Raw genomic sequence first — 24915 nt, 5'->3', positions numbered from 1 at the left:
TTTTTCTAAATCTCCTACCAATAGTTAATAAATAAATGGAACTATATTTCACCTTGCCTTCTTTATTTCTCACCAATCTAATAAAATTGAAACACACTTTTATTTCATTTTAAAAACTAATTTAATTTAATTTAATCTTAATAGTTTATGTATACATATGAACTATTTATTGACAACTCTTATATATTTGTTAAATCAATTTAATAATCCTTATCCTATTAAATATTCACAAAAAATTATAATTAATAAGTCACCATCTTAATAATATTGTTTTCTTGCCCTAGAAACAACAATATTCATTGTTTTTGTACCTACAGTAATCATTTGTGATTCAGCAACTGTATGCTGTTTAGATTGATGTGTGCAGTCATGTGTCAAGTCAGCTTTCTAAATAGATTGCAACCTTTTGGTGTTGGGCCATCGAATTTGGTTGGTTTTAAAAAATAAATAGAAAACAAAGTAAAGTAGATACTTTTATAATTCAAGTTATATTAATTAAATAATATTAATTTTAGTATATTACTTTAGTCTGCCTTAAAAATATAAAAATAAATTATATATATATATAAAATTTAAGTCATATTAATCAAAGTAATATTAATTTAGATTAATAAATTGGTATATAAATTATAATAATATTTTAAAAATAACTTATTTTTAAAATATAAGTAATAGTTAATTAAATATTTTAATTGAATTTAAGTTTATTTAAGTTAAGTGGAGTAAAATATATGTAGTTGAATTAAAGTTATAAATTTTCTAATCTCACTTCACATGGATTAGGATTAGATGAGAGTAAAAGAAACGCAATGGTCGAATCTATTCGGAAAAAAAAATAAAAATTAAGATAGCATGGGCCATATGGTGATTATATAGAAGTCTAACTTAATCCTAAGTATGCTTTCAACATATTATAAAGTTCTAGAAACAATGAATCTTTTAATGAGATGGAGAACGATATCGGGGTGGAACAGTGATAATTGGGCCAAAATGATTGCTTGAAGTGGTTTTGGATACCAACTACTTTCATGACGTCAAAACAATATCATTTTTCCGAATTCTTCTACCTCATAACTGTTTTTGGTTTCGTCTAAGTGTTATTTGTTTTTTTTTTTTCTCGAGTGAGTATAATTGTGGGAGATATTGAAAGAGGTAAAACCCATTTGGAAGGAGGGGTTGGATCGAGTTGAAGAATGATTTTCTTTTTACCCATGGTTTATGCAGCATTGGAGCTTTAATTGAGAGATTGTGGAGATAATGGAAGGTACATTTTCAAAGTAGCATTTAAGACCCATGACAACCATGATGACACTCATATCATTTTCATGGTAAAGTGTTTCCTGTACCTTCCAAGTAATCATAGACCAACATTTCATGTCATTCCTCTCCACTCATTTGTAATTGTACTCTTCAATAATATACATCAAAACCATTAATTTTTGTTTTTGTTAAGTAAACCGTGTTTCTTTCTTCTTCTTTTTCATGGAGTCATAAGAAAACTAAAATTCAAATCTTGAAATTCAATTCATAATTATTTAAATCTATATATGGTCGGAGATGAATCCAATAGATTATACTTGAATTTAATATAAAGGGAATAATTTTTTAATTAAGAGAATTGAAAATCAAGTGAGATTAGCTCACTTAAAATTATACAAAGTTTGGTTGGAGTAGGTGCAAGAAAGGTAAAACCATAGTAGGTTCGACTTATTGAGCCAAAGTTAACTCATGCAATGTTGAGTTATACCAGGTCCAAAACAAATTTTAAGAATACAGCCTTTGAATTATACTATCCATCTAGAATTTTACTGAAGAGAACAACAATAATAGAATAATTTATATGTTAGTATATGTTAGAAAGTACATATTATGTGAATTGTGATTGGTATAACAATTATATTAAACAATTTTAGATTAATATAAAGTTTTACATACATGGTCTATCTAAATCAAATAAACGTTTGTTTTAGTAGTGAATTTTTAAAACAAACATTCCAATCGAAATGACTGATGTAATATTTAATAAAAAAGTTATATTTTTGTTTTTTAGCTGTTTTGTTCGTTGGTTGTTGGGGGTGACGTGTGACTATTCTCTATGGTAGCATTTTGGTTCTGTAGGAAATTTATGTCTCTGCACATATCATCACTCTGAAGGGACAAAGAAACAAAACAGCCACCTCGGAATGTAGAAGAGGCAGCGAAGCATCCAATGAAACAAGACTTGAAGATTAATTGTGGAAGACAAGTGTACATTATTCACTTCTTCTTTTCTTTACTGATTATTTGTTCGTTAAGTAATTGTTGAGTATGAAATTATAATGATTAGTTAATATGTTTTTAAATTCTTCTTTGAATTTAACTTATTTTGTATTGCCTAAACAACAAACATAAGGGTAAGATGCATAAACACACCAGACCCTCTTAAATATCTAAAGCAAAAAAATAAATATTGAAGCTAAAGGTGTCAATTTGAGTATTAATTTATGCATAAAGACTAAATTATTATTATATCCTATGTGATTGTACACAGTTGAGAATTTGTTTCTGACAGCAAACAAAACTCCACTATTCTGCAGCTATAATAATAACGGCTGCATAGATAGCACACTTAGTAGCCACCTAAGAACACACCACTTTCATTTTTCTCTTATCTCATTTTCTCTCAATAACTATGGCTCATCTGAGCCACAAGACCTTGAATTATCTTCCTGAAACTCTGTCTGAACATGAAGCTGAGGAAGGCCAACCTACTAGTGTTGGTTCCTTTTCGTTTTGGCCTCCTCATCTGGAGAAAGTTTTCCCCGTTTATGCCATGGGAATTCCCAACCCTGTCATGGATTCTTCACTTCAAAATTCAGATTGTTTTGATCCTATCTGGGATGATGTCAGAAAAGAAGCACAGTTAGAGGTACCAATCATTTTTTCCCTCTTTTTTTATCCATTATGTTCCCTCACCTTCTTTGGTTGCTGTTGTTGTTTGCATCTTGGTTGCTGAGCTGAGCATTGGTGTGGATACTTTAGAAGTTCATGGATTGTATGTTCTGTTTTTTCCCACTAATCATAAAATGTGTTTAATTGTATGATGAAATATGAACCTAGATGCTTCATTTTCAATATTTGACGAGTGTTGGAGAACATTTACATGTTTGATAACTTCATGATATACATTTATTTGCGTGCAGGCAGAAAGAGAACCTATTTTAAGTAGCTTCTTCTATGCCACTATTCTGTCTCATGATTGCTTGGAGCAAGCATTAGCTTTTGCTTTGGCCAACCGACTCCAAAAGCCTACTCTTTTGGCTACTCAGCTGATGGATATATTTTCTACTGTGATAAAGCATGATAAAGGTATCCAGCATTCGATTCGCTTGGATATTCAGGTAACTAATGTTCTTCTTTGTTTGTAAGAGTGGTAAATGAACTTCACTTTGTATAACTTTGGAATTTGCATTTTACTTGATTCATTTCGGAACTTTTTCTGATAGGCATTTAAAGATCGCGATCCTGCTTGTTTGTCATATTGCTCAGCACTTTTATATATGAAGGTAAACCATTTAGTTTCCCACCAGAAAGATACATCATTTACTTGATTCACATCTCAATCATGTATTGATACCAACTTGTTCATTATGCATCTCAATCATGCTATTGGTTAATGTTTCTGAATCATGTATTGATACTAACTTGTTCATTATGCTGAAGCATTTGATTGAATAATATGGTGCTTTTGTGTAACATACAGAGCTTTTTCTTCTATATTTTGTGCCCTTCCCCCAACATTTTTCCCTATAGTTCATAGGATTTATTCTCTGACAGGGTTATCAGTCTTTGCAAGTACATCGAGTAGCTCATGCTTTGTGGGGCCAGGGTCGCAAAGTTTTAGCCTTAGCTTTGCAAAGTCGAGTTAGTGAGGTAGTGTCTGCACTTGGTAAAAATAATGGAGAATTTCATAAGGTTATTTCATATTCCTGTTGCTGATGATCCTATTTTCTCCACTGCAGGTTTTTGGAGTTGATATACATCCAGGTATGTTAGGTTGATGTTTGCATGCAAATGAGGAATACTTTAGTATAGTAAAAATGATGTGAATAACGAATTTCCTTAATAGAATAACCAGATTCATCTTTATATTTTCCATCTGTTATATTCATTGTTCAAGTGCTTACTTCTAACTGTTTCATTTATAGCTGCAACAATTGGGAATGGAATTTTAGTAGATCATGGAACAGGTGTTGTCATTGGTGAAACTGCTATAATTGGAAACAGAGTTTCACTGATGCAAGTGAGTGATGTTTCACAAATCGAGTTTTCTATGATATTTTGGGCTAATTCTTTTCTGAAATTGAATAGAATTACAAATTCAGATTTTGGCAGGGTGTAACTTTGGGTGGCACTGGAAAGGACACAGGTGATCGCCATCCCAAAGTTGCAGAAGGTGTGCTAATTGGAGCTCATGCAACTATACTTGGGAATTTACAAGTTGGTGAATGTGTTATGATAGCTGCAGGTTCCCTTGTGTTACAAGATGTTCCTCCTCACAGGTAAAGTTTAGATGAACTTTTGACAATGTTTTGCACTTGCAATTTCCACCAAGTTATGTTATGTAATAAAGGGAATGTTTCTTCTGTTGAAGCATTGTGGCTGGTGTACCAGCAAAGGTTATTGGAAAGTTTATAGTGCACTGAAAATTTCAAGCTTCAATTCAACAAGTGCTTGTTACATTTATAGTTTTGGAGAAGAACTCAATCATGGGAAGTATTATTTTTAGCGTTGGAGTCTCTGAGAAAGTGGTTGTCTTTCAACCTCTGCGTTCTTGAAGGATACATCACCCTCTTAATAAATTTCAAGGAAGAAAAATGTATATGAAGTTTGAACTCTCAAACTCACCAATAAGTAGGCTTACTTAAGCTCAAAACCAGAGAATAATTGATAGAATAATCGAATGATGTTATGTATTTGTTTCATCTTGTAAACTAATATCTCACAAGTAAAAATGCCACCGGCACCATTGTTAAATGCACCGATTCATGCCATATCATAGCCTAATTCTTCCCATTTTAATTTTTTTTAAATGCTTTTTTTTTCACTATAACAGTTCATTTTACGAAATATTTCAATTACCTTCAATAATAAAAAAATTATTAAACATTAATGATTCTTTTAGTTGATGAATGTTATTTTTTTATCAAAATTTATATAAAAAAATCAATTACTATTAACATAGTTTTTTTTTTTTCAATTGGTATTGTGCGACATTATTTTCTATTAATGGTGACTACAATTATTTAAACTAACATTATTTTAGGTTATTTTTACAATATTTTTTTATTGAAGTTTTCTTTTTACCAACTTTTCTATTTGTGTGACTTATTACCGTTGTGTGGGAACAATAAGTCATTACTTAAAAGGAATTGAATTAGGAATGTGCATTCAAAAATCAATACAATAAGGTATTAATCATGTGAGAGAAGTTTGTGGCACAATTAGTCTCCATAATGGTGCGTAGTTGTACAATTCATTAGGCTTTAAATTTCGTCTTGGGGAATCTTATTTTAACGCTTTGCCTTGCACACTTACCTCATATTATTATCATGTTGATTTATAGGTGTTTGTTGGTTGTAAGTTATATCATGGCCATCTTATTTTAAGTTATATCATATTAATCCTTACTAATGTATCATACTCTTCAAACATTATAAAAAAGAAATATTTTCAACATTGCTACATGATCAAACACTACAAAATTAAGTAATTCAAGTTTCTTCTAAAACACGGAGTTCGTATGACTTGACTCTTGAAACGTTTCCTTGGTTGATCCTTCAATCAGTGATACAAATTACTATTTTGCGATTGGTTTATGTCTTCATGTTCAACAAGGAAGCCACCAAGATGGCCAAATAGGTTGAGAGTTCCCATAACACATTCTTTTTGCCAGTTCATTACCTGTATAAAAAAATAGTTTTGGTTGGAGCCAAATTAAATTTCACCTTGAGAACATGACTACAATTTCCATGGATTGAGATTATTTCTGTTCAACTATAACTAACAGGGGTAACCAATGTGCAAATTATAGTTATGAACTCTTAAGTAAGCACATATTTGGATTTACAGTTTACTTAGTAAACCAATGAATGAATATCATCCTTGCTCCACAATAACTAACATGGATATCTAATGTGCAAATTAGAGCAAATTTTCACAGTAATTATATCTTTAAGTGTGGATTTACAATTTACTCAATAAGTCAACAAATGCAAAATTACTCATGCTCCATTATCATACCAATGTGCAAATCATATAGCATGGGTTCGCAAAGAAAAATGTAAGCGAAAGCATTTCAGAAACAACAACCAAAATAAGAACACGAAATCTTAACCCTAACCTCAACAACCCACATTCAAAACAAAAGTCCACCTTCGTTCTTGCTTTTTACACAAAAAAAAAATAACAAGCAATACGCAAAAATAAAACAACTTACCACCACACACCTTTCAAAGAAATGGCCCCAATTAGATTTCACCACAAAGACGAAACCCACAAATTTACACCACTACAACAATGACGGCACTACAAACAACAACAAAAATCTCTGCTCTCCACCCCAATGGATATGAACGTTGAACCGTCGAAGCTTTCGTCCAATGGGTAAACCCACATTGTTGCGACAAATAAGAAGAGGGGTTTTTAGAAAAATAGGGGTTGAAGATGAAGAATGGTGGTTGAAGACGAACATCAATGATTGAAGACGATGAACAAAATGCTTCTTAGTTCAACCATTTACATTTTCACTTTCTGTTTTTTCTCCTCCAATTTTCACTCCTGCTTTTTACTTTTTCTCCTCCCGCTTTCTTCAAAAAAACCAACGTGAAAATTGAAAAAAAAATAAAAAGCATATGCCATGTCATGTTGCAAGAGAAGTGATAAAAAGTGAATGTTAGTATATATTTTCCTTTATCTCATGCTCTTACCTACTAAATTCCTATATGCTTTTAGAATCTAAAAACCCCCTTATTAACTTCAATGTCCTACTTTATATTTAAAAATGATTATACTTCATTACACTACTCACTTTATTACATTACTCCCCGCCTTTTATCATAACGCCTTAGAAGGTTAATGATTTAATCAAAATTAGACTTGCTGCCCACCATCACACTTATTTGATTGACACAAACATTTACTTTTAAAAGGTTTACATGCTGAAGACTATTTTGCATTAAAAAGTTAGCTTTATGTGTTCCTGTTTTAACTATAAAAAAGTTTGAGTATGAGTAAGTTTGACCCAATATATTACTTGAACTAATTTTTAAAAATAATACTTGATTCGGAATCAAAGATTAAGCCAAATCGTTTCGTGCCGGACCACAAAACAAGAGTCAATCCAAACTAAAGACCGACGACTGAGATGAGTTAAAATACTCTAAACAGATAACCGAGAAAGGTCCGGTTGGGTCGAAGGCCGGCCGGCTCAAGACGACGGCCCACGCCGAGAGTTCATTCCATGCCCTGAACCCATACAATGACACAAGCTCACAACAGAGGATTATAATTTATTAATAAGTACGAACCTAAACCTAAACTCCTAGGCATCCTTCTAGCCAGAACCAAAATTATCCCCTAGAAAATTTCGAAGTGCACATGAAAATCCTACAGAACAAAACACGACATAAAAAGAAGCGACAAACCAAAAATGCTAGAGATCTTCTCAGCCAGACGCATAGGAACAAAAAGCACCCATCTCTAATCATGCCTAGCTCGGAAGTCCTCCATGAAAGCGACCAATTTCTGAATTCCAGCCAAAGGCATAGCATTATAAATAGAAGCCCTCATGCCACCAACAGACCTATGTCCCTTGAGCTGAACCATGTTCTCTTTTGCAGCCTCCTTGATAAACTCTCCCTCAAGCTCTGATTTCTCCAACGTGAAGGGCACATTCATCAATGATCTCACAGGCTTCTCCACCGGACACTTATAAAACCCCTTGCTCCCATCAATTGCATTATACAAAATCTCAGCTTTCTTCTCGTTCTTCTTCTCAACCTCCTTCAACCCACCCTGCTCCAACAGCTCCTCAAACACCAACCCGCACATGTAAATGCCATAGCAAGGAGGAGTGTTGTAGAGTGACCCGTTCTCAACATGAATCTTGTAATCAAGCATCACAGGAGTAACACCCTGTGCACGCCCAATCAGATCATCCCTCACTATCACAATTGTGACACCAGAGGGCCCAACATTCTTCTGTGCACCGGCATAGATGACTCCAAACCTTGACACGTCAACAGGCTTGGAACAGAAATTTGAAGACATATCAGCAACAAGAACACCAGAGGGGTTCTCTGGAAATGGGTAGTCCTTGTACTCAACCCCATGAATAGTCTCATTTGCACAAATGTGCAAATATTTAGCATCTGGGTTCTGCTCAAAAGTCCCAACATGTGGAATCCCTGTGTATTTTCCAGATTTCCCAGACCAAATCACACTGGGTTTACAGTATTTTTGGGCCTCCTTGAATGCCTTATCGCTCCACGAGCCAGTGACAACGTAATCGACGGGGTCGTCAGGGGTGCAGAGGTTGAGCGGCACGGCTGCGAACTGGGTGGTGGCGCCGCCCTGGAGGAACAAGACGGAAAAGCCCGGTGGGATTTCCAGAAGGGTGCGTAGATGTTCCTCAGCCTTTTTTATTATGAACATGAAATCCTTGCCACGGTGGCTCATCTCCATGACGCTCATGCCGGATTCTCCCCAGAGGTAGAGCTCGGACTGGGCGCGTCGGAGTACGGTCTCCGGCAGGGTGGCGGGACCGGCGGCGAAGTTGAAGACGCGCTCTTGGGCCTGGGCCTGGACCGGGATGGGATCCTGTAGCTGGGCCGGCGTGGAGGCGCATTTGATGGGCCTGAAAGTGCGCGAAGAGGGGAGGGAAAAGGCGGTGGTGGTGGCGGCGGTGTGGATACGGTGGTTAGAGAGAGAGTGGTTATGGTTTGGGTGAAGAAGGTGTGAGTGAGGTGAAGTTGAGATCGACATGGTGGCACAGTGTTTGTGCAGAAAAAGAAGGAAAAAGGAAATGAAATCAGAAGGGATGAACTTTTTGCTGAAAGTTTCTTTTTATATTTTGGAGGTGTTAGTTTTGGCAAAGATCCAGTCACATAGAGAAAATTTTGCCCCCTTATTTCTTTACAAACAAGGAAGAAACCTTATTAAAAACCTTATAAAAGATAGTTATTTCATATATGTGGGTATATTTTATTTTTAATATAATAATCCAAAATAAATTTTTAATATGATCATGTTATGTTAATTTTATTTAAAAATTATTAATATATTTGATATTTAATAATTATAATCTATATTTTTGGAAGTGAAAATTAATGTTCCTATATCATTAGAAAATATTAAATATTTTATTGAATTTTTCAAGAGAAAAATAAAAGATATATTTTAAAAATTAATTACATATTGATATTAATATTTTTTTCCTTAAAACAGACGTAATTTAAATTCTACAATTTTTTTTCTCAGAAATGAAATATATCAATAATCAACCAAGTATTTATCAAATAATAAAGGCCTCAGAATAGGTCATTGCAATTCAAGTCTAAATGCTGTTAGTGCGGTGGTTCAATGAAACACGTGGTTTTCACGGCGGAAGTGTTTGGTTCATATTTGTCTTGCTACTTTGGACTAACTGTCGCTCATTTAAACCTATGTGCAGCACATAAGTCTCCGAAAAACCATCCAAGGTTTGTAGAATAAAAGTGCACTAAATTAAAAATTTTATTTTATTTAGACAATTTTTGTTTCGTATTTCAAAAATCGATCATTTAATTATAAATTTTAGTATGCCTGAGTTTTTAACTATTTAATGAATTAATTTTTATACAACAACTGAAGTGAATATATTAGATTTATAATTTAAATAGTTCAAAATAAATAAATAAACAAACAAACGTACATAAAATCGAAAGTTTGACTAAGATTATGATTTTCTTAATATTAAAACTAAAATCCTTAAAAAATTGAAAGGTACCAAAACAATAATTTAATAAATGAACTATGGGAAACACGAAATGTAGTGATCTTATTTGCTTAACAAAGAAATTAATGATTAATTTAATTTAATTCACTTACAATAACAAAATTATATATTAATTTAATGAAATTGATTTTTTTTTTTTATGGTTAGCTGTATGATCAAAGACCTTTTTATTACATGAACTAATATTATATGTACCTAGGGAGCGTGGTAGTTTGTGGTGACATTTTTTTCTTCTTCACGCTTACACATCATGGAAGTGTGCTGATAGGAAGACGTACTATGTTTAAGTAAACTTTATCTAAAAGGGTATTTGTAAAGTTCACTTCTTTTCTTTTAAATCTTGTTGGGTCTTGTTTAATTAAAGGGTCCAAGGTAAGTCTATTTGTTTTTCCAAAACTTGTTGAGTCTACTCACTTCCATTCTGCCTAGTTTTTTCATTCATTTTCTTTCTTCTCTTTTTGAAATAGAAGTTGTACTAGGGCAGTTACGAAATTTCCCTCTGAGTTAGCGGAACGTTCTTCCCCCTACGTAAGTCAATCTCCAACCTCTGTCACATCTTCAACTTTTCTGCTCTGGAGCTATAATTCCACTTCGATTCTTGTATGGAGATTCGCTTTCCCTTCCTGTGCCTTGTGTTTTCAGTTTTGTAGTTGTTTATGGAGCTGTAGTACCTTTCCATTGGGACTGATTTTTTTTTGCTGAGTTAACTTCTGTAAAGGTAAGGTAAACTAGAGCTTTAAAATTTTGTTTAAGTGTCTTGCATATTTCGTTTTTGGTCTTGAATTGTGCTTAAAATGTTGTTTTGATGTTTATGGTTGTGTTTTTTTTTATTTGTGTTGTTTGGGATTTTTGGCTTTTACATATTGAAACCAGTGAAAACATGCTATGCTAGCTTAAGCGAGAATTTTTAACTTAAGCGCTAACTTAAGCGGGAATTTCTAGTTTAAACGAGATCAATCTAGCTTAAGCGAGAACTTTAGCTTAAGCAACAATAACATAATTTCACTTTGCTCTCTGTTCGAATTTTAGCTTAAGCGATATCAATCTAAATTAAGCGATAATTTCTAGCTTAAGCGAGATCAATCTACCTTAAGCGAGAATTGTTGCAGAATTTTAATTCCTTATTTTAACTTGTGATTGACTGAGTTAATGTTAACAATATGATGTATGAAGCTATGCATGAAAGATGTGACATTATTATTTTTTACTTGTACTTGATGTGTTTAGCTTGAGATGATAATTATTCTAAGATAACATGTGAAATGTTGATAATAAAAGGGTTTCAAGGGAAATATTTGGTGATAGTGTGGTTAATGTATGCCTTGATTTAGGAGATGTCTAGATAAGGAAGGTATTTTGAACTCTAATAATTACTCACGTAGAGTAGAGTGATTATGTGGTGAGAGTGGTAGAAGATCCTTGTCTTGGGAGGTGTTTAAGCCTAAGACATATTGGGATTTACCTTGTGATTGATTGAGTGATAACCCCTTATGGCTAGACTCTACAGAGTTTAGAAATCACTCACACTCACATAGAGTAGAGTGATTATGTGGTGAGAGTGACAGAAGATCCTAGTCTTGGCAGGTGTTTAAGCCTAAGACATATTGGGATTTACCTTGAGATTGATTAGGTGATAACCCCTTGTGGCTAGACTCTGCAGAGTTTAGAAATCAACGCAGGTGCATACTTCCTTAGAATTCTATATCAAGCGCATAATCCGAATATTGAGTCTAAAGTCAGTTGGGTGTTTAATTTAGTTTAAGTTTCTTTTCTCGATGTATGTAGTCTTGGGTGATGTACTTATGTAACTATATTTACGTATGAATGCTTAAATACACTAGCTTACCCTTCTTTCTTTCTATGTTTGTTTCCTTGTTGTATTTTCCTTTTTGCAATGATCACCAAATGTTGGTGTGAGCAGATGTGGAGACTCCTGATGATCATCAAGACGACGAATGTGTAGTTTAGGCTTGTTGGTTATTGCTCTTTTGAGCATCTTTTGTAAAATTGGTCATATGTAATTCCTTGCTCTATTGAGCAATCTTTTGTCAATCTGATTTATGTTTTAAGACATGTTTATGGCATTGTTCTGTGTTCATGGTACTTCTATTTTAAGTATATTTTGGGATGACTGTAATGGTTAAATTCTGATATACTTTCTGTTATTTGCTCTATTTTATTATAATATATGATTTTTATTCATTAGAGTTATTCTATTAAATAAGATGTCACATGCTTAAAGACTAATATACACCGAAGGTCACAGTATAATGCACATATTAAAATTATAAATTATTAATGCTATAGTAATATTTTATTTTAAAAGTTTAAAAAGACTTTAATCTTACAATAAATCTAGATTTGCAAATTTAGGATATTATCTTTATACGGAGTTATTGCAAATCCATTCTAGCCACTAAAAATTGGAGATGTTTTTCGCATTTGTCCTAGTAGCATTAAATATTTTCAATGCAATCTATACTTCAATTTGAATGAATGTGCATAAATTATTATGCCTATGTCAAATTACTTTTGTAGAAAATAAACCAAATCCATAAAAAGAATGTTAAATTGTGTATTTAAGATTTTCAAAAAAATCCACAAAGCTTCGCTTGATAAATGCAAACATACGAAGTTTATACTTTACAGACGTATTGTCAAGAAATTTGGCATAAGAACAATCTTTGATGAGATTTCTCATAAGTAACTTCAAATTGACAAACTCACAATGTAAAATACTTTAAGTTGATAAACATTGAATATTATTTGAATCATAGTCACTCTAAATATACCGTATTGTTTGAATATACAATCTCTCTTGACTAAGACTTAAGTATTCTTTAAACCTAACTACTCTCGGCTAAACAACTTTGTTTTGACAAAAGAGTGATCTAAAAGATCATAAGTTTATTAACTAAGAGAGGTTACATCATAAAAGATATGAGATGATAAATACTTTTTGAGGTTGTTAACAAACCCCAACAATGATCTTGTTCACAAGCTAAAGCTAAAAGATCGTCAAAGATTACAAGAACTTTGAGAGCAATGTAGTGTCTAATAATAGAGATGACAAATAAAAACATCTCTAATATATTTTTTATCTTATTATATATTTTTTATGTAATTATGTTAAAATGATGTATGTCAATTAAAATTTTTTTATGTTTCATAGTTGAATATTTCTATTATTTTTTAATATTTTTATTTATTTTATATTTTCCTTTCACATAAGTATGTTTAATAGTATAAACCTTTCATTTACTAGGTGATATAAAAAAAATTCTTTACTTATTATTATTAATTTTTGTTTCATTTGTAAAACTCTTTTGTTTCGTTAAAACAATTTTCGTTATTTCTCAACCATTGAGTATATATGTTGATATTTGAAAAATTTTCTTACATATCTCTAAGATATTTTTCATCTTATCATATCATTAATTATACATTCTTTTTCTTTTCACGATTTCTTTCAATAGCCTCTCAACTTATTTCTAAGACACATATTTATTATTTTTTTAATATTATTATTTGTTGTTTATTTTCGTTATGTAGAACACTATTTCAATATATTTTATCTAATTATTTTTTATTTTCTAACACATTATCAATCATACTGTAATTTTCTCACTATAATTGTATAAATAACTTTTATTTACTACAATATAAAAATTTAATGTAATTGCCATGAATATTTTTTTATCACTATCCAACATATATTAGAGTTCAAAAGATACAAGATCTATGTCAAAAATTATATTATTATATTTATTATTTGTTCTTTGTGTCATTTTGATCAAGTGATATATTATTATTTTTATTAGTGTATAAAAAAGAGATTCATTAGAATTTTAAAAAATTGAAGTAAACAAACATTTAAAATATATTTTAATTTGAATATTTGTTTTTCTTTTATATTTTTTTAAAATATTTTTAAATTATATCAACTAGGTTTCATTAATGTTTGCAGTTTGCAAATTTAATAAATGTATTGGTTCTCATGAAATTTTATTTGGTATTCTACTCTAAAATGTAAATAATTATAATTTATTTCAAAGTATTTGATATCGAAGAAACAACAATCCCCTAATATTGATTATTTGATAATATTATGTTTCCTTTATCGTAATTTTTTATTATTTTTTAAAAATTAATTAAAATTAATATTGAAGTATTTGATATTGAAGAAACCATCATTCTTCTAATATTGAATATTTGATAATATTATGTTTCCTTTAATGTAATTTTTTATTATTTTTTAAAAATTAATTAAAATTAATATTGAAGTAGTAAGAGAACGGGGGGTACAGGTATGAGTACGAGATTATACCCGTTATCTGGTAGGGATAAGGATGAGACAAAAATTTGGGTATGAAAATGTGGATGCATTTTTTCTAGAAAGATGTGTATGGGATAACGAAACTCGTTCTGACTCCGTTATCATTCCTATCTAATACACACGTGCTTTAAGCTTGACATGCAATATGTCAAACAAAATCTTTTGTAATGTTTAATTAAAAAATCTCTTCTTCTAATATTAATTATATTTAAATAATAACGTGCAATCTAAAGGATAAGAGAAAGAAGGAATTACAATTTTGTATTGTTCCTTTGTTAACAAAGACAATATTTAGTTCTCAATCAAGTTTTACTAGATAGACCACTATCGCAAAGATACAAATAGGTATAATTTAAATCCCAGAAAGAGTCACTCCCAAAATAAACACAAGAACTATTTAAAACTTAGACTCTTGTCTAACACGAGTATATTTTTGAAATTTAATCACTCATAATTTACATGAGTTCTTTGAAACTCAACGATTTTTTTACTAACATAATTATTATTTGTAATGCAATCACTCTCGGGAAAAAATGAGCACACAGTCACTTCTAACTAGACTACCAGAGAACACGAACAATATTATTCTCACAACAACTATAAGGCTTGGAAGTTTTTTATGTTATTTTATCATCGTTGTCGTTAATGGACCTTAATCTTTCTTTTCCAAAAAGGTCTTATTTATAAATCTTGGAAGAAAAGAGATTGTGCACATTATTTATTGTCGTGTTGTGAGGATAATTTATTGCTACTTCTTCTTTTTGTGTCTGTGCATGTTTCAAGGCTTCAATACGTATTAAATGTTCTTAACGTGGCATTGAATGTGTGTGGCCAAATGGTTGAACGATTTTCGTTCTCAAACAAACATGTTGTCTACCATTAATGATGTGCTCAATCAAAGTAGCTTTTTGCCAATGATTTTCTTAGCGCTTTCTAAACGGTTGAGCAGATTAATTAGGATCCCAACCACACTTTGCTCTACGCCTACTCTTGAATTCCATGTATAAACTCCATCGCTCTCCTAAAACACAAACCTATCAATGCATTTATATTTGCATAATGAACAAACTTTATCGTTATTTATTACGCTAAATGTCATTATACTATTCGTTTCTACCTCAACATATATATATATATCGCAAATATATTATTCCATCAACAGTTGTCAAATGATTGTCCGAGATATCGGGATCGGGAGAAAAATGATAGTAAAATACAGAAGAAAAGAATGAATGAGCAAATTACAGTCTGAATAAGCAAGGTGATGGAAAAGGAAGAAGGAGATAGGAAGAAAAGGACGGTGTAAAGATGAAAGTAGAACGTGGCAACCACAAAACCTTTGACCTCCTTTTTAGCTCCTTTCACCCACATCTCTCCACGACTTCTCCGAGGAAACACGACAACCGTGTTATACAACTCGTCCATAGACACGCGTTGGTAATACCTTAAGCTATCAAATAGAATATTTAACTTGGGTTTTCCACTGTCTGGTCGCTTACCCTTAGAAATCTTAAGGTAATAGGTGTATCTTACATAAAGTAGCTCATTGGGCAAATTCCTGAACTGTTGATCAACCACATCGGAGCATTCCAAACTGCTAAGGTGTCCAATGGATGAGTTCAATATTATTTCCACTCCAGCGTCCTGTGCTGTGTTTTGCAGCATCTTCATTTCAGTTGATGTTAGTTCGTTCAGTCGTGAAGGATCTGAGCAATCCTCAATAACAAGGTAGTGAAGACATTTTATGTGAATCTCGCTCGCAACCCTCATCAGTTCCTTGCACCCTGCAGATAAAAGCAACTCATCTTGTTTCTCCGGACACCAAATGGGACCATCATGGCTTTGCAGCAGAGAGAGCTCAGCATGCAATGGGAGATAAAATTTGAGAAATCTTAAACAAGGCATCTTTTTAAAAGTGCCTAATCTCAAAGGAAAATCTTTAATTCCAGACACTTCTATCTGCATCCCCTCCACCTTGTCAGTTCTCTGAAAATTTCACAATGCCAATGAAAAATTAACACTTATATGCTGATTGAAATATAGTTGCCACACAAAGACATTTTCATGGAATTAATTATGGTGTGTCTTTCTCTTACCAGGTTCTGTTTCAGTACATCAGATACTTCCATAGGATCCCTCAACCGGCTGCGTTTTCTGGGATATTTAGTAGATTCTTGACGAACTATTTCACAACCCATTTCTCGGATCAAGTCATGAATCTGTATCCTGTTATCTGATATTGTTATCAGAGCTTTTTGCTGAAGAGCCTCTATTCCACTAGCTCCATGAAATCCCCAAGCATCCAGTTGCTTGATCACGTAATCTTTGTCATCGTCTTTGAAAAAGAATGCAATGTCTAGAAATGCCTTTTTCTCTACTTCATCCAAACCATCGTAACTGAATCTTAACACACTTTGAATTTCCTCATTGGGATACTTCTTGATTTTACTTAATGCACACTCCCATGTGTCTATACCCCTGGAATGAAAATCTGAACCTAAAACTTTCAAGGCTAATGGATTGCCCTGGGCAATTTTAACCACCTCTTCAGATAGCTCTTTATAACCCTTTCTGGGTTGGTTTTCATTGAAGGCATTTAAGCAGAAAAGCTTGAGGGAATCTTGAGGATCCATTTCCTTGACCTCGTGAATCCGATTAACTCCTCCAGTGGTAAGCACACGCATATCTCTACTTGTAACGAGCACTCTACTCCCGGGGCCAAAGCAAATTGGCTTGCCAATAAGATATTTCAATTGTTTTGGAGTATTCACATCATCAAGCACAATCAGAACTTTTTTCCGAATCATCCTTCTCTCAACAGAATTTAAGATTGTTGCTTTGTTTGTGCCACTTGTATAAAGACCTTCTCCCTCCATTAGTTCAGATATAAGTTTCTCCTGTAAATTACTCAGTCCGTGTCGTTCCACTTCTTCTTTCACATTCAAGAAGCAACAACCTTCATATTCAGGAGAATATTTATCAAATATAGTACGAGCAATGGTTGTCTTACCTATGCCACCCATGCCCCAAATTCCAACAAAACGAACTTCACTTGATTCCTTTAGCAATAACGATTGAATCTGTGCAATGTTTTGATCAATTCCAACGAGGCCGTTAGACCCACTTGGGCTAAAGTTGGTCAACGTTCCAGAAATGCGTTCTACGATTTCATCGACAAGATCAGATTCATCACTAGATAAAAAAAAAAGAATAGATAAGACAGGAGAAAAGAACTAACACATAATAGTAACACATTAGAAGTGTGCATCGGGAAAAAGAAAATGAAAGAAAAGAAGGCTCACTCAAAATTTTTTGGATAATGAAACCCTGCTACATGACTAGCCTTTTCCAAAGCTGATCTCCAACTTTGTACCATGAGCATGTTTTCCTTGAACATGAGCATGTTTTCCTTGAACCTTTCTTCATGTTTAGCCAAAGCAACTGCATAATTCCCTCGCTTCGACCGCACATCTGATGGATCTACATTGTAGAAAACAGGTAGAAGAATCTGTTTGTTTTTTTCATTGCATTCAACCATTTTGGCAAGCTCTTCCAAGCACCAGGGTGATGAAGCATAGTCTTCTGAGAATATGACCAATAAAATCTGTGACCCTTCAATTGCTCTCAGAAGTGCGGATGATATTTCATCTCCCCTTTCAATTCTCTTGTCCACGTAAACATCAATCTTTCTGCGACATAATTCCTTATTCAAATGGCTAAGCAGACCATTCCGTACATCGGGCCCTCTAAAGCTGATGAAAACATCATGCTTTAATCCAGTGGCAAGACAAGAGTATGGAGGTTCCATTTGGACAAAACAAGAGCAAATCAAAAACCGTCTTAGTGGATCTGGCAACCTTTAACGCAAACAGCTTATGTTCCAAACTGTAACGTATCTGTAAAAGACAAAGTGGTAGAAAAAATTAGCGTATTGACGAGGACAAGCAAGAAAGTTAATGATTAGTACAAACCTGTCAAATAATCAAACTTGTTGAAATTGAAACAATTTTTTTGTAATGTGGAAAGTGAAGACATTGGATGAAGATGTTTGTGATATAAAGATTGAGAAATTTAAACCAAGTCAAAAGGCGTGTTGCGCCTTCCAATAGTATATTTACTTAAAATTCCGACTAGTTTACCTTATCCGGATATATTATAAAGAAAATGAAGATGTAGCTGTACACGTAGTTCTACGTAATTATTGTGGATTTTTTATTCGTAAGTTGTGTTGGTCAAAATATTATGGTTTTTAAATGAAAAAAAAAAAATGAAAAACTCGACTTGAGACACAAGATACCGACGAGGAAATAGAAGGTGTTGTACCTACCGACGCTAACAGATGTCAATCCCTGCCCACTATTAATTACAAGATGCTCTACTTTGAATTCTACCAAAGAAGAAGGACAATGGTAAATTTATTTTGATACATCTATTCAACACTTAAAATAAAAAAAAAAAAAAAAAAAATATATATATATATATATATATCAGATTTAATCAATATTTTATATGTTTTTAAGTTATTTTTAAAAGAAAATACAAGAATAGAGGTATAAACAAATCCAACAAAAACAACAATTTGAATTCAATTCACTACTAGGTAAACAATCACAGTATTATCTACAAGGCAGACGCTTTTGTTAGCATACACCAATCTTTTTAGTTTATTTATTTCTGACTCTTGGGGTTAGCATGTGTATAATCATATCTTTTGTAATATTTTATATACAGTCAATAATATATAATTTTCTTCTTCCTATATTTTTTTTTTATTTTTTGTGATATTAGAACCCCAAACAATTTATGATTAAGAAGAGATTCTTGTATTATTTCCTTTTTCCTAAGCCATAAATTTTAAGTCTCTTTCGCAAATTAATTTTTATGATTAAGAAGGGGATTATATATTATTAAGTGTATATAAAATGTTATAAGAGGTGTGATATATATACACACAAAGCTAACACTAAGAGCAAAAAATAAATGAGCCTAAAACATGAGTTTATGCAACTTTTCAGGTTTCACTTGATCACAAGTTTGTTTTCTGCTTGGAAAATTTTTCATGTTTTTTTATGTCATTTTAAGGTATTTGCAATCCTCTAATATTGGATTTGTATTTTATTTTGTTTGTTGCTTTTGTTGTGTTTTTTTATTCAATTTGTTATGGCAACTTGTAAAGATGATTCTCTTCCATCTATTATGTGCAATTAGATGGTAAAAATTATTCCCATTGGAGTTATGTGATGAAAAACTTTTTTCGTGGGTTATATTGCAGGTGCTAAGGCAAAATCAATTGACACCAAAACCAATGATTATGCTATTGCTTTAGAGGTATGAGAAGTTGATAACTTTAAAATTATCACTTGGGTCAATAATTCTTTCACTCACTCGATTGACGCTCAATTGATATTGTAAAGGAGGTATGAAATCATTTATTATTAGTAGAGGTGTCGCAACCGAAATGACGACAAGATGACGAACAAGAAATAAAATTTGAAAAATATAGAGTTTGGAATCGTCATCATAGTTTATTCTGAAAACTCACGAAAAAACCAAAAAGATAAGACAAAGGTCTGTAAAAAATCAGATTTTGGGTCTGGGAATCGGGTACGTGTGAGCAAGGTATTAACACCTCACAACGTTCGTCCTAAGATAGTACCTTTAATTAAATGTACAAAAGGATGTGCGTTTTAAAATTGTTTATTTTCCCCAAAAATAAAAATAATAAAAGAAAGTACAAAAGAAACAAAAATTATTTTTTTAATTTTTTGGACCCGATAAGGATAATGCTCGCACCTACATATCTTCATTCACAATGGAGAACCAAGGTTACGAGTAGAGAACCTTGTAGAGACTGTTGATTTGATTTTTTATTTTATTATATTTTTGAAACCTTTTGTTTGTTTTTTGGTATTTTTAATTATTTAGAAATAAGTGTCATGCGACATGAGCGGTTGGATAAACACTAAATTAAACAAAGAATTTTTTTTTTAATTTTTAGTTTGATATATTTTTTTTATATTTTCTAAAAAAAATTTAAAAATTAGTGTCACACGGCGCGAGCGGCCGCCGAGTAGACACTAAAGAAATGGGGGAAATATATTTTATGATTAAAACAAAAGGGTTAAATATGTTTTTGATCCCTTAACTTTCAGTAAAATTTGGAATTAGTCCATTTCGAAACTTTGGACCAATTTAGTCATTCATCTTTCGAAATACGTGGAGTTAGTCCTTTTAACTAAATTTTGTTAAGTTTATTTGATGTTTCAAACGTATTTCAGGATTGTATTTGAGTTGTTTATACTGTTTGACACATTTTCGCTTTAATGTTAAGTCAAATATTATTATAAAACGCGCTTATTGGGCAGAGGTTGTATTTCATGTTTTATCTGCTGTATAAAAAATTACTCAGCATCGGTTGGGTAGAGATGTCCAAAAAATTCGTACAAGCGGGTATCTACAGATAAAACTTGCAACGGGTAGGAAATAAATATTATAAATGTATACTCGCAGATAACGGGTACAAGTATTTTTTGTACCTGCAAGTTAACAGGACGGGGTACGATATTATAGTATCCGTACTTGTGCATCTCGGTACCGATATACTCTAATTTAAATTTAAAAAAAAATTAAAAAAACATGATTGAAACATTAACACATTAATTTTGAATGAGTTATTTTTTATCAATTGGTTTTAAAAATTCTCAATTTCTTTTTAAACTATCATTCAACACTAATTAAATGGTTATTTAGACTTTGTTTGAAATTTATGTATTGTATTTTATTTGAATTTATAGTTAGAATGAGTTGTTAATTTTTTTTTTATAAATACTCACGGATATTCGTGAATATTAAAAAAATATATGAGTACCTGCATAACAAATACCAGCACAAATAAAAACATACATATATATGACAAATCCAATAGGTAAGATACTAAGATGTCCTATCCGTAACCTATTCACCTGTTGACATTTCTACTGTGTATCAATCAAACGACATTGTTTTACTGTTTGCAAATTAATAAAATAATTTTATTTTTAATATTATATTTAAACCATTGTGTTTTATGTGATATCGTTTGGATCATGTGTAATTTAGCCAACTCTTGAAATGAAGTGAGAAAAAAAAAGTTAAGTGGTGGATTTCAGCAATGCGAACCGTCGGTCGTTGACTGGCGGGACTCCTTCATCTTCACGGATTAAAGTATTGCTTCTCTTTTCCACCACCGCGCCTCCTCCGAAACTGTCGCCCTCTCCCCCACCGGCGCCTCATCTTTTTGTTTTTGGTTTTTGGGGACTGCCACCAGACTTTTCCAATTTTGCATCACATGTTTTTCTCTTGTTTTATGGTTTATGGAAGTTTTAATCAACTGTGGTGTAAAGTTAAATCTCTTGTTGCATTTTGGTGTGTTCAATTTTGTTCCTTTGCTTAATTCTTCCTTTCTTTAGCCATGGAACAAATTAACATACTATTTGGTCAACTTTTTTAATTGTCGAATTTTTACTAACTTATATTCATCTTGGCCGTTTTTGGTGTGCTTTTTCTTGTGGTTTGATGTGATAATCGTTATTTTCATGTTATAAAGCTTGAATTTTTCCCGTTTTTCTTCCATAGTTGTTGTGTTATGAAAAATAATTGGTTGATTAAAATTTAGTCTAGTTTTACAGAATCAAGTAAGTGAGTTCACATTATAACAAACAACTACCGAAGGGGAGGCATATAATACTGCAGCAATAATCACAGTAACCAATAATATATATTTAAATATATTGAAGAAAAAAAAACACAAAAAAAATGTTTAAGAAATAAATGAAAAATACAATACTAAGAAGTTAACCTCATAAACTTTGAAGAGAAGAAGCACCTGCAACATATTTTAAGGAGTAATCTGGTTGACCAGGTTTCTGACTGCCATAAGATGGGTCTCAGCTTCTCCGGTGCTCCGTCACTAAAAAAGAGATAATTATAAGTTTTGGAAGGAGAAAGTTTTTCTCCATTTAGGTTGGATCCACATTGATCTTTATGAAAAGTGGGAGAGGTTAAATTGTCTCTATGTGGCACTAATAAAGACTAACTTTTCTACTAGTATTTGGGGTTCTATTGATCAACATGATAATGTGAGAGATTTGCTAAAGGTTATTGATGAACAATTCATCATATTTGATAAATCTCCTACCAACACTATTATCATGTATTTTTCATCCTTAAAGCTCATCGGGACTAAGGGAGTGCATGATCAATCATACACATAGGGGGCATTGTGACTCTACTAAAGACCTTAGAGGTTACCATGTCTTATTCCTTTATGGTACATTATATTTTGTATATTTTGACTCATCAATATGCTCCTTTTAAAAGTGCTCATAACACACATAAGGATAAGTGATCTACTAATGAATTAGTGACCATGTGTGTTCAAGAGGAGGAAAGGTTGCTAATGGAGGAAGGTCATATTGTGAACTTTCTCTTAAGAACAAAATCAAGTTAATCAGAAGGGAAAGATTTTTGTTAAGCCAGTTATAAAGAATGAGTCCAAGTGTTTCTTTTGTAAAAAAAAAGGGAATACATGAAGAAGGATTGCGCTAAGTTTAAGAATTGGCTAGTGAAGAGAGATAATTATTTTACTTTTGTTTGTTATGAATCTAATATGACTAGTATTAATAATCACCTATGGTGGATTGATTCTGGAACTACAATCCATGTTTGTAATACCATATAGGGTATGCAAAGCCTAAGGGGACAAATGGGAAGTGAACATTGCATCTATTCAGGAAGCAAAATGAGTTGGTTTTTAGTAGTGGTTTTATTTCATCTTTAGAAAATGCCTTTTGTGTTCCTAGTTTAGGTAAAAACTTAATTTCTATTTTGCAATTTGCACATATGGGTGTTTCTTCTAATTTTATGGAATATGGTTTTACTTTGTTGAATAAATTGAAAGTTGTTGACTTTTGTGAACTATGTGATGGTCTTTACTCCATTAAATTACAAATTACACTACTTATAGTTCAATGCATGTTTCTGTTGGGTTAAACAGTGTGTTATGAATGAGAATCCCTCTATGTTATGACAACAGAGATTGGAACATATCTCCATTAAGAGAATCAAGCAATTAATAAATGATGAAGTACTTAGTACTTTATATTTTGCTGATTTTGAAACTTGTGTAGATTGCATTAAGGTTAAGCAAACTAACAAGTCCAAAATAGGTGCTAAAAGGAGTTCAAACTTACTATAAATTATTCATACAAATATTTGTTGTCCAAATATTGATGCAAGTAACCTGAGATACTTCATCACCTTTATAGATGATTACTCACGATACATGTATCTTTACTTACTTCATTCTAAGGATGAAACTTTAGATGCCTTTGATGTTTTTAAGGCTACAATAGAGTTACAATGCGAAAAACAACTTAAGATTGTGAGATCAAATAGAGGTGGAGAGTACAATGGTAGATACACTATGGGATTGTTGCCCAATATACTTTGTCTAGTTCTCCGGATCATAATGGTCTGGCAGAAAGAAGAAATCGAACTTTAATGGATATGGTGAGAAGCATGAGGAGTCATGCAAAGCTTCCTAAATTCTTGTGGATTGAAGCACTTAAGATGATAGTGTATAAAGTGAATTGAGTTCGAACCAAGGTTGTTTTAAGAACACCTTTTAAGTTATTCAAAGGTTGGAAACCTAATTTATGACACATATGCCTTTGGAAATGTCATTTAAAGTGACATTTTATAACCCACAAGAGAATAAACTATAACCTAATACTATTAGTCGATATTTCATTGGATATGGTGAAAAGTCCAAATGTTATAGTGTTTTATTGTCCATCTCATAACACTAGAATTGTAGAATCAAGGAATGTAAAATTTCTTATAAATGACTTGATTAGTGGGAGCGATTTAATTCAAAATAATCATAATGAAATACAACCCTCTAAATCAAATGATAAATTAGTAGTCATTCATGCTCCTTTGGTTCAAGAGCGTATTAGACAACTAGTTATTCAAGTTCTACAAATTATTGGAAACAGATGAAGTTGTTAAGGAATCAATTGAGCAACTAGTTTCTCATCAAGGTAGTAAAGCAACATTAATAAGTGTATTTATAATAATTAGATTACAACATTGGAGCCGAAAATGATCTTGAAAAGGAACAAATGAAGAATGTTTCATATGCTTCAGGTTTGCCCTAAACCTAACATTTCACAATTGAAGTTCTGGGAAGATATCAGAGTAGTCTAGGTGTTGACCACTAGAAAACTGCAAAGAAGATAATCAAATATCTTCAAGGATTAAAGGGTTTCATGCTCATATACAGACAAACTGATAGTTTGGAGGTGATAGGCTACTTTTATTTAGATTTTGTTGGTTGCATTAATACCAAAAAATCAACATATGATTATGTTTTTATGCTAACTAGTGAAGCTATATTTTGAAGCTGCAAAAAGCAGACCTTAACTGCTACTTCCAATATCTAGTATGAAGGTTGGGTTTGTTCCTTGTTTTGAGGCTACCTCACATGATGTATGGTTGAAGA

At 32.2% G+C, this 24915-nt stretch overlaps 2 protein-coding genes and 2 pseudogenes across 5 annotated transcripts; 2 read left to right on the top strand and 2 right to left on the bottom strand.

Annotated features, from left to right (window-relative positions):
• The first annotated feature begins 2577 nt into the window (after nt 1-2577).
• Nucleotides 2578-4701, top strand: LOC114175767 (serine acetyltransferase 4-like). Of its 3 annotated transcripts, none has more exons than XR_014993319.1 (8): nt 2578-2908; nt 3183-3380; nt 3486-3545; nt 3817-3912; nt 4002-4026; nt 4188-4282; nt 4365-4541; nt 4634-4701. XR_014993319.1 is itself a non-coding variant. In XM_028060560.2 (8 exons), the coding sequence occupies exons 1-8, from the start codon at nt 2672-2674 to the stop codon at nt 4683-4685; spliced, it is 930 nt and encodes a 309-aa protein (XP_027916361.2). In that variant the 5' UTR covers nt 2589-2671; the 3' UTR covers nt 4686-4701. The 3 variants fall into 3 exon arrangements, 2 of the variants coding, with proteins under 2 accessions (XP_085526632.1, XP_027916361.2); XM_028060560.2 differs by having other exon boundaries at nt 2589-2908; nt 4375-4541; XM_085670506.1 differs by having other exon boundaries at nt 4365-4701.
• Nucleotides 4702-7429: 2728 nt separating this feature from the next.
• Nucleotides 7430-9158, bottom strand: LOC114175766 (phosphoserine aminotransferase 2, chloroplastic pseudogene; annotated as a pseudogene).
• A 6346-nt stretch (nt 9159-15504) lies between these two features.
• LOC114176420 (disease resistance protein RUN1-like) lies at nt 15505-18491 on the bottom strand. 2 transcript variants are annotated; one of them, XM_028061462.2, is made up of 4 exons: nt 18344-18491; nt 17675-18268; nt 16469-17564; nt 15505-16358 (listed from the first exon to the last, which is right to left on the bottom strand). In XM_028061462.2, exons 2-4 carry the CDS (start codon nt 18178-18180, stop codon nt 15528-15530), a joined length of 2433 nt encoding a protein of 810 aa, XP_027917263.2. In that variant the 5' UTR covers nt 18181-18268; nt 18344-18491; the 3' UTR covers nt 15505-15527. The 2 variants fall into 2 exon arrangements, with proteins under 2 accessions (XP_027917263.2, XP_027917262.2); XM_028061461.2 differs by having other exon boundaries at nt 17675-18400.
• Nucleotides 18492-22290: 3799 nt separating this feature from the next.
• On the top strand, nt 22291-23126 carry LOC146887907 (uncharacterized; annotated as a pseudogene).
• The last annotated feature ends 1789 nt before the right edge of the window (nt 23127-24915 follow it).

The sequence above is a fragment of the Vigna unguiculata genome, chromosome 3 (assembly GCF_037176805.1).
Source record: "Vigna unguiculata cultivar grain cowpea cultivar isolate G323 ecotype 2 chromosome 3, ASM3717680v1, whole genome shotgun sequence".
Taxonomy (NCBI): Eukaryota; Viridiplantae; Streptophyta; class Magnoliopsida; order Fabales; family Fabaceae; genus Vigna; species Vigna unguiculata.
The sequence above is the reverse complement of the archived record's forward strand: the minus strand, read 5'-3'. Positions and strand labels throughout refer to the sequence as shown.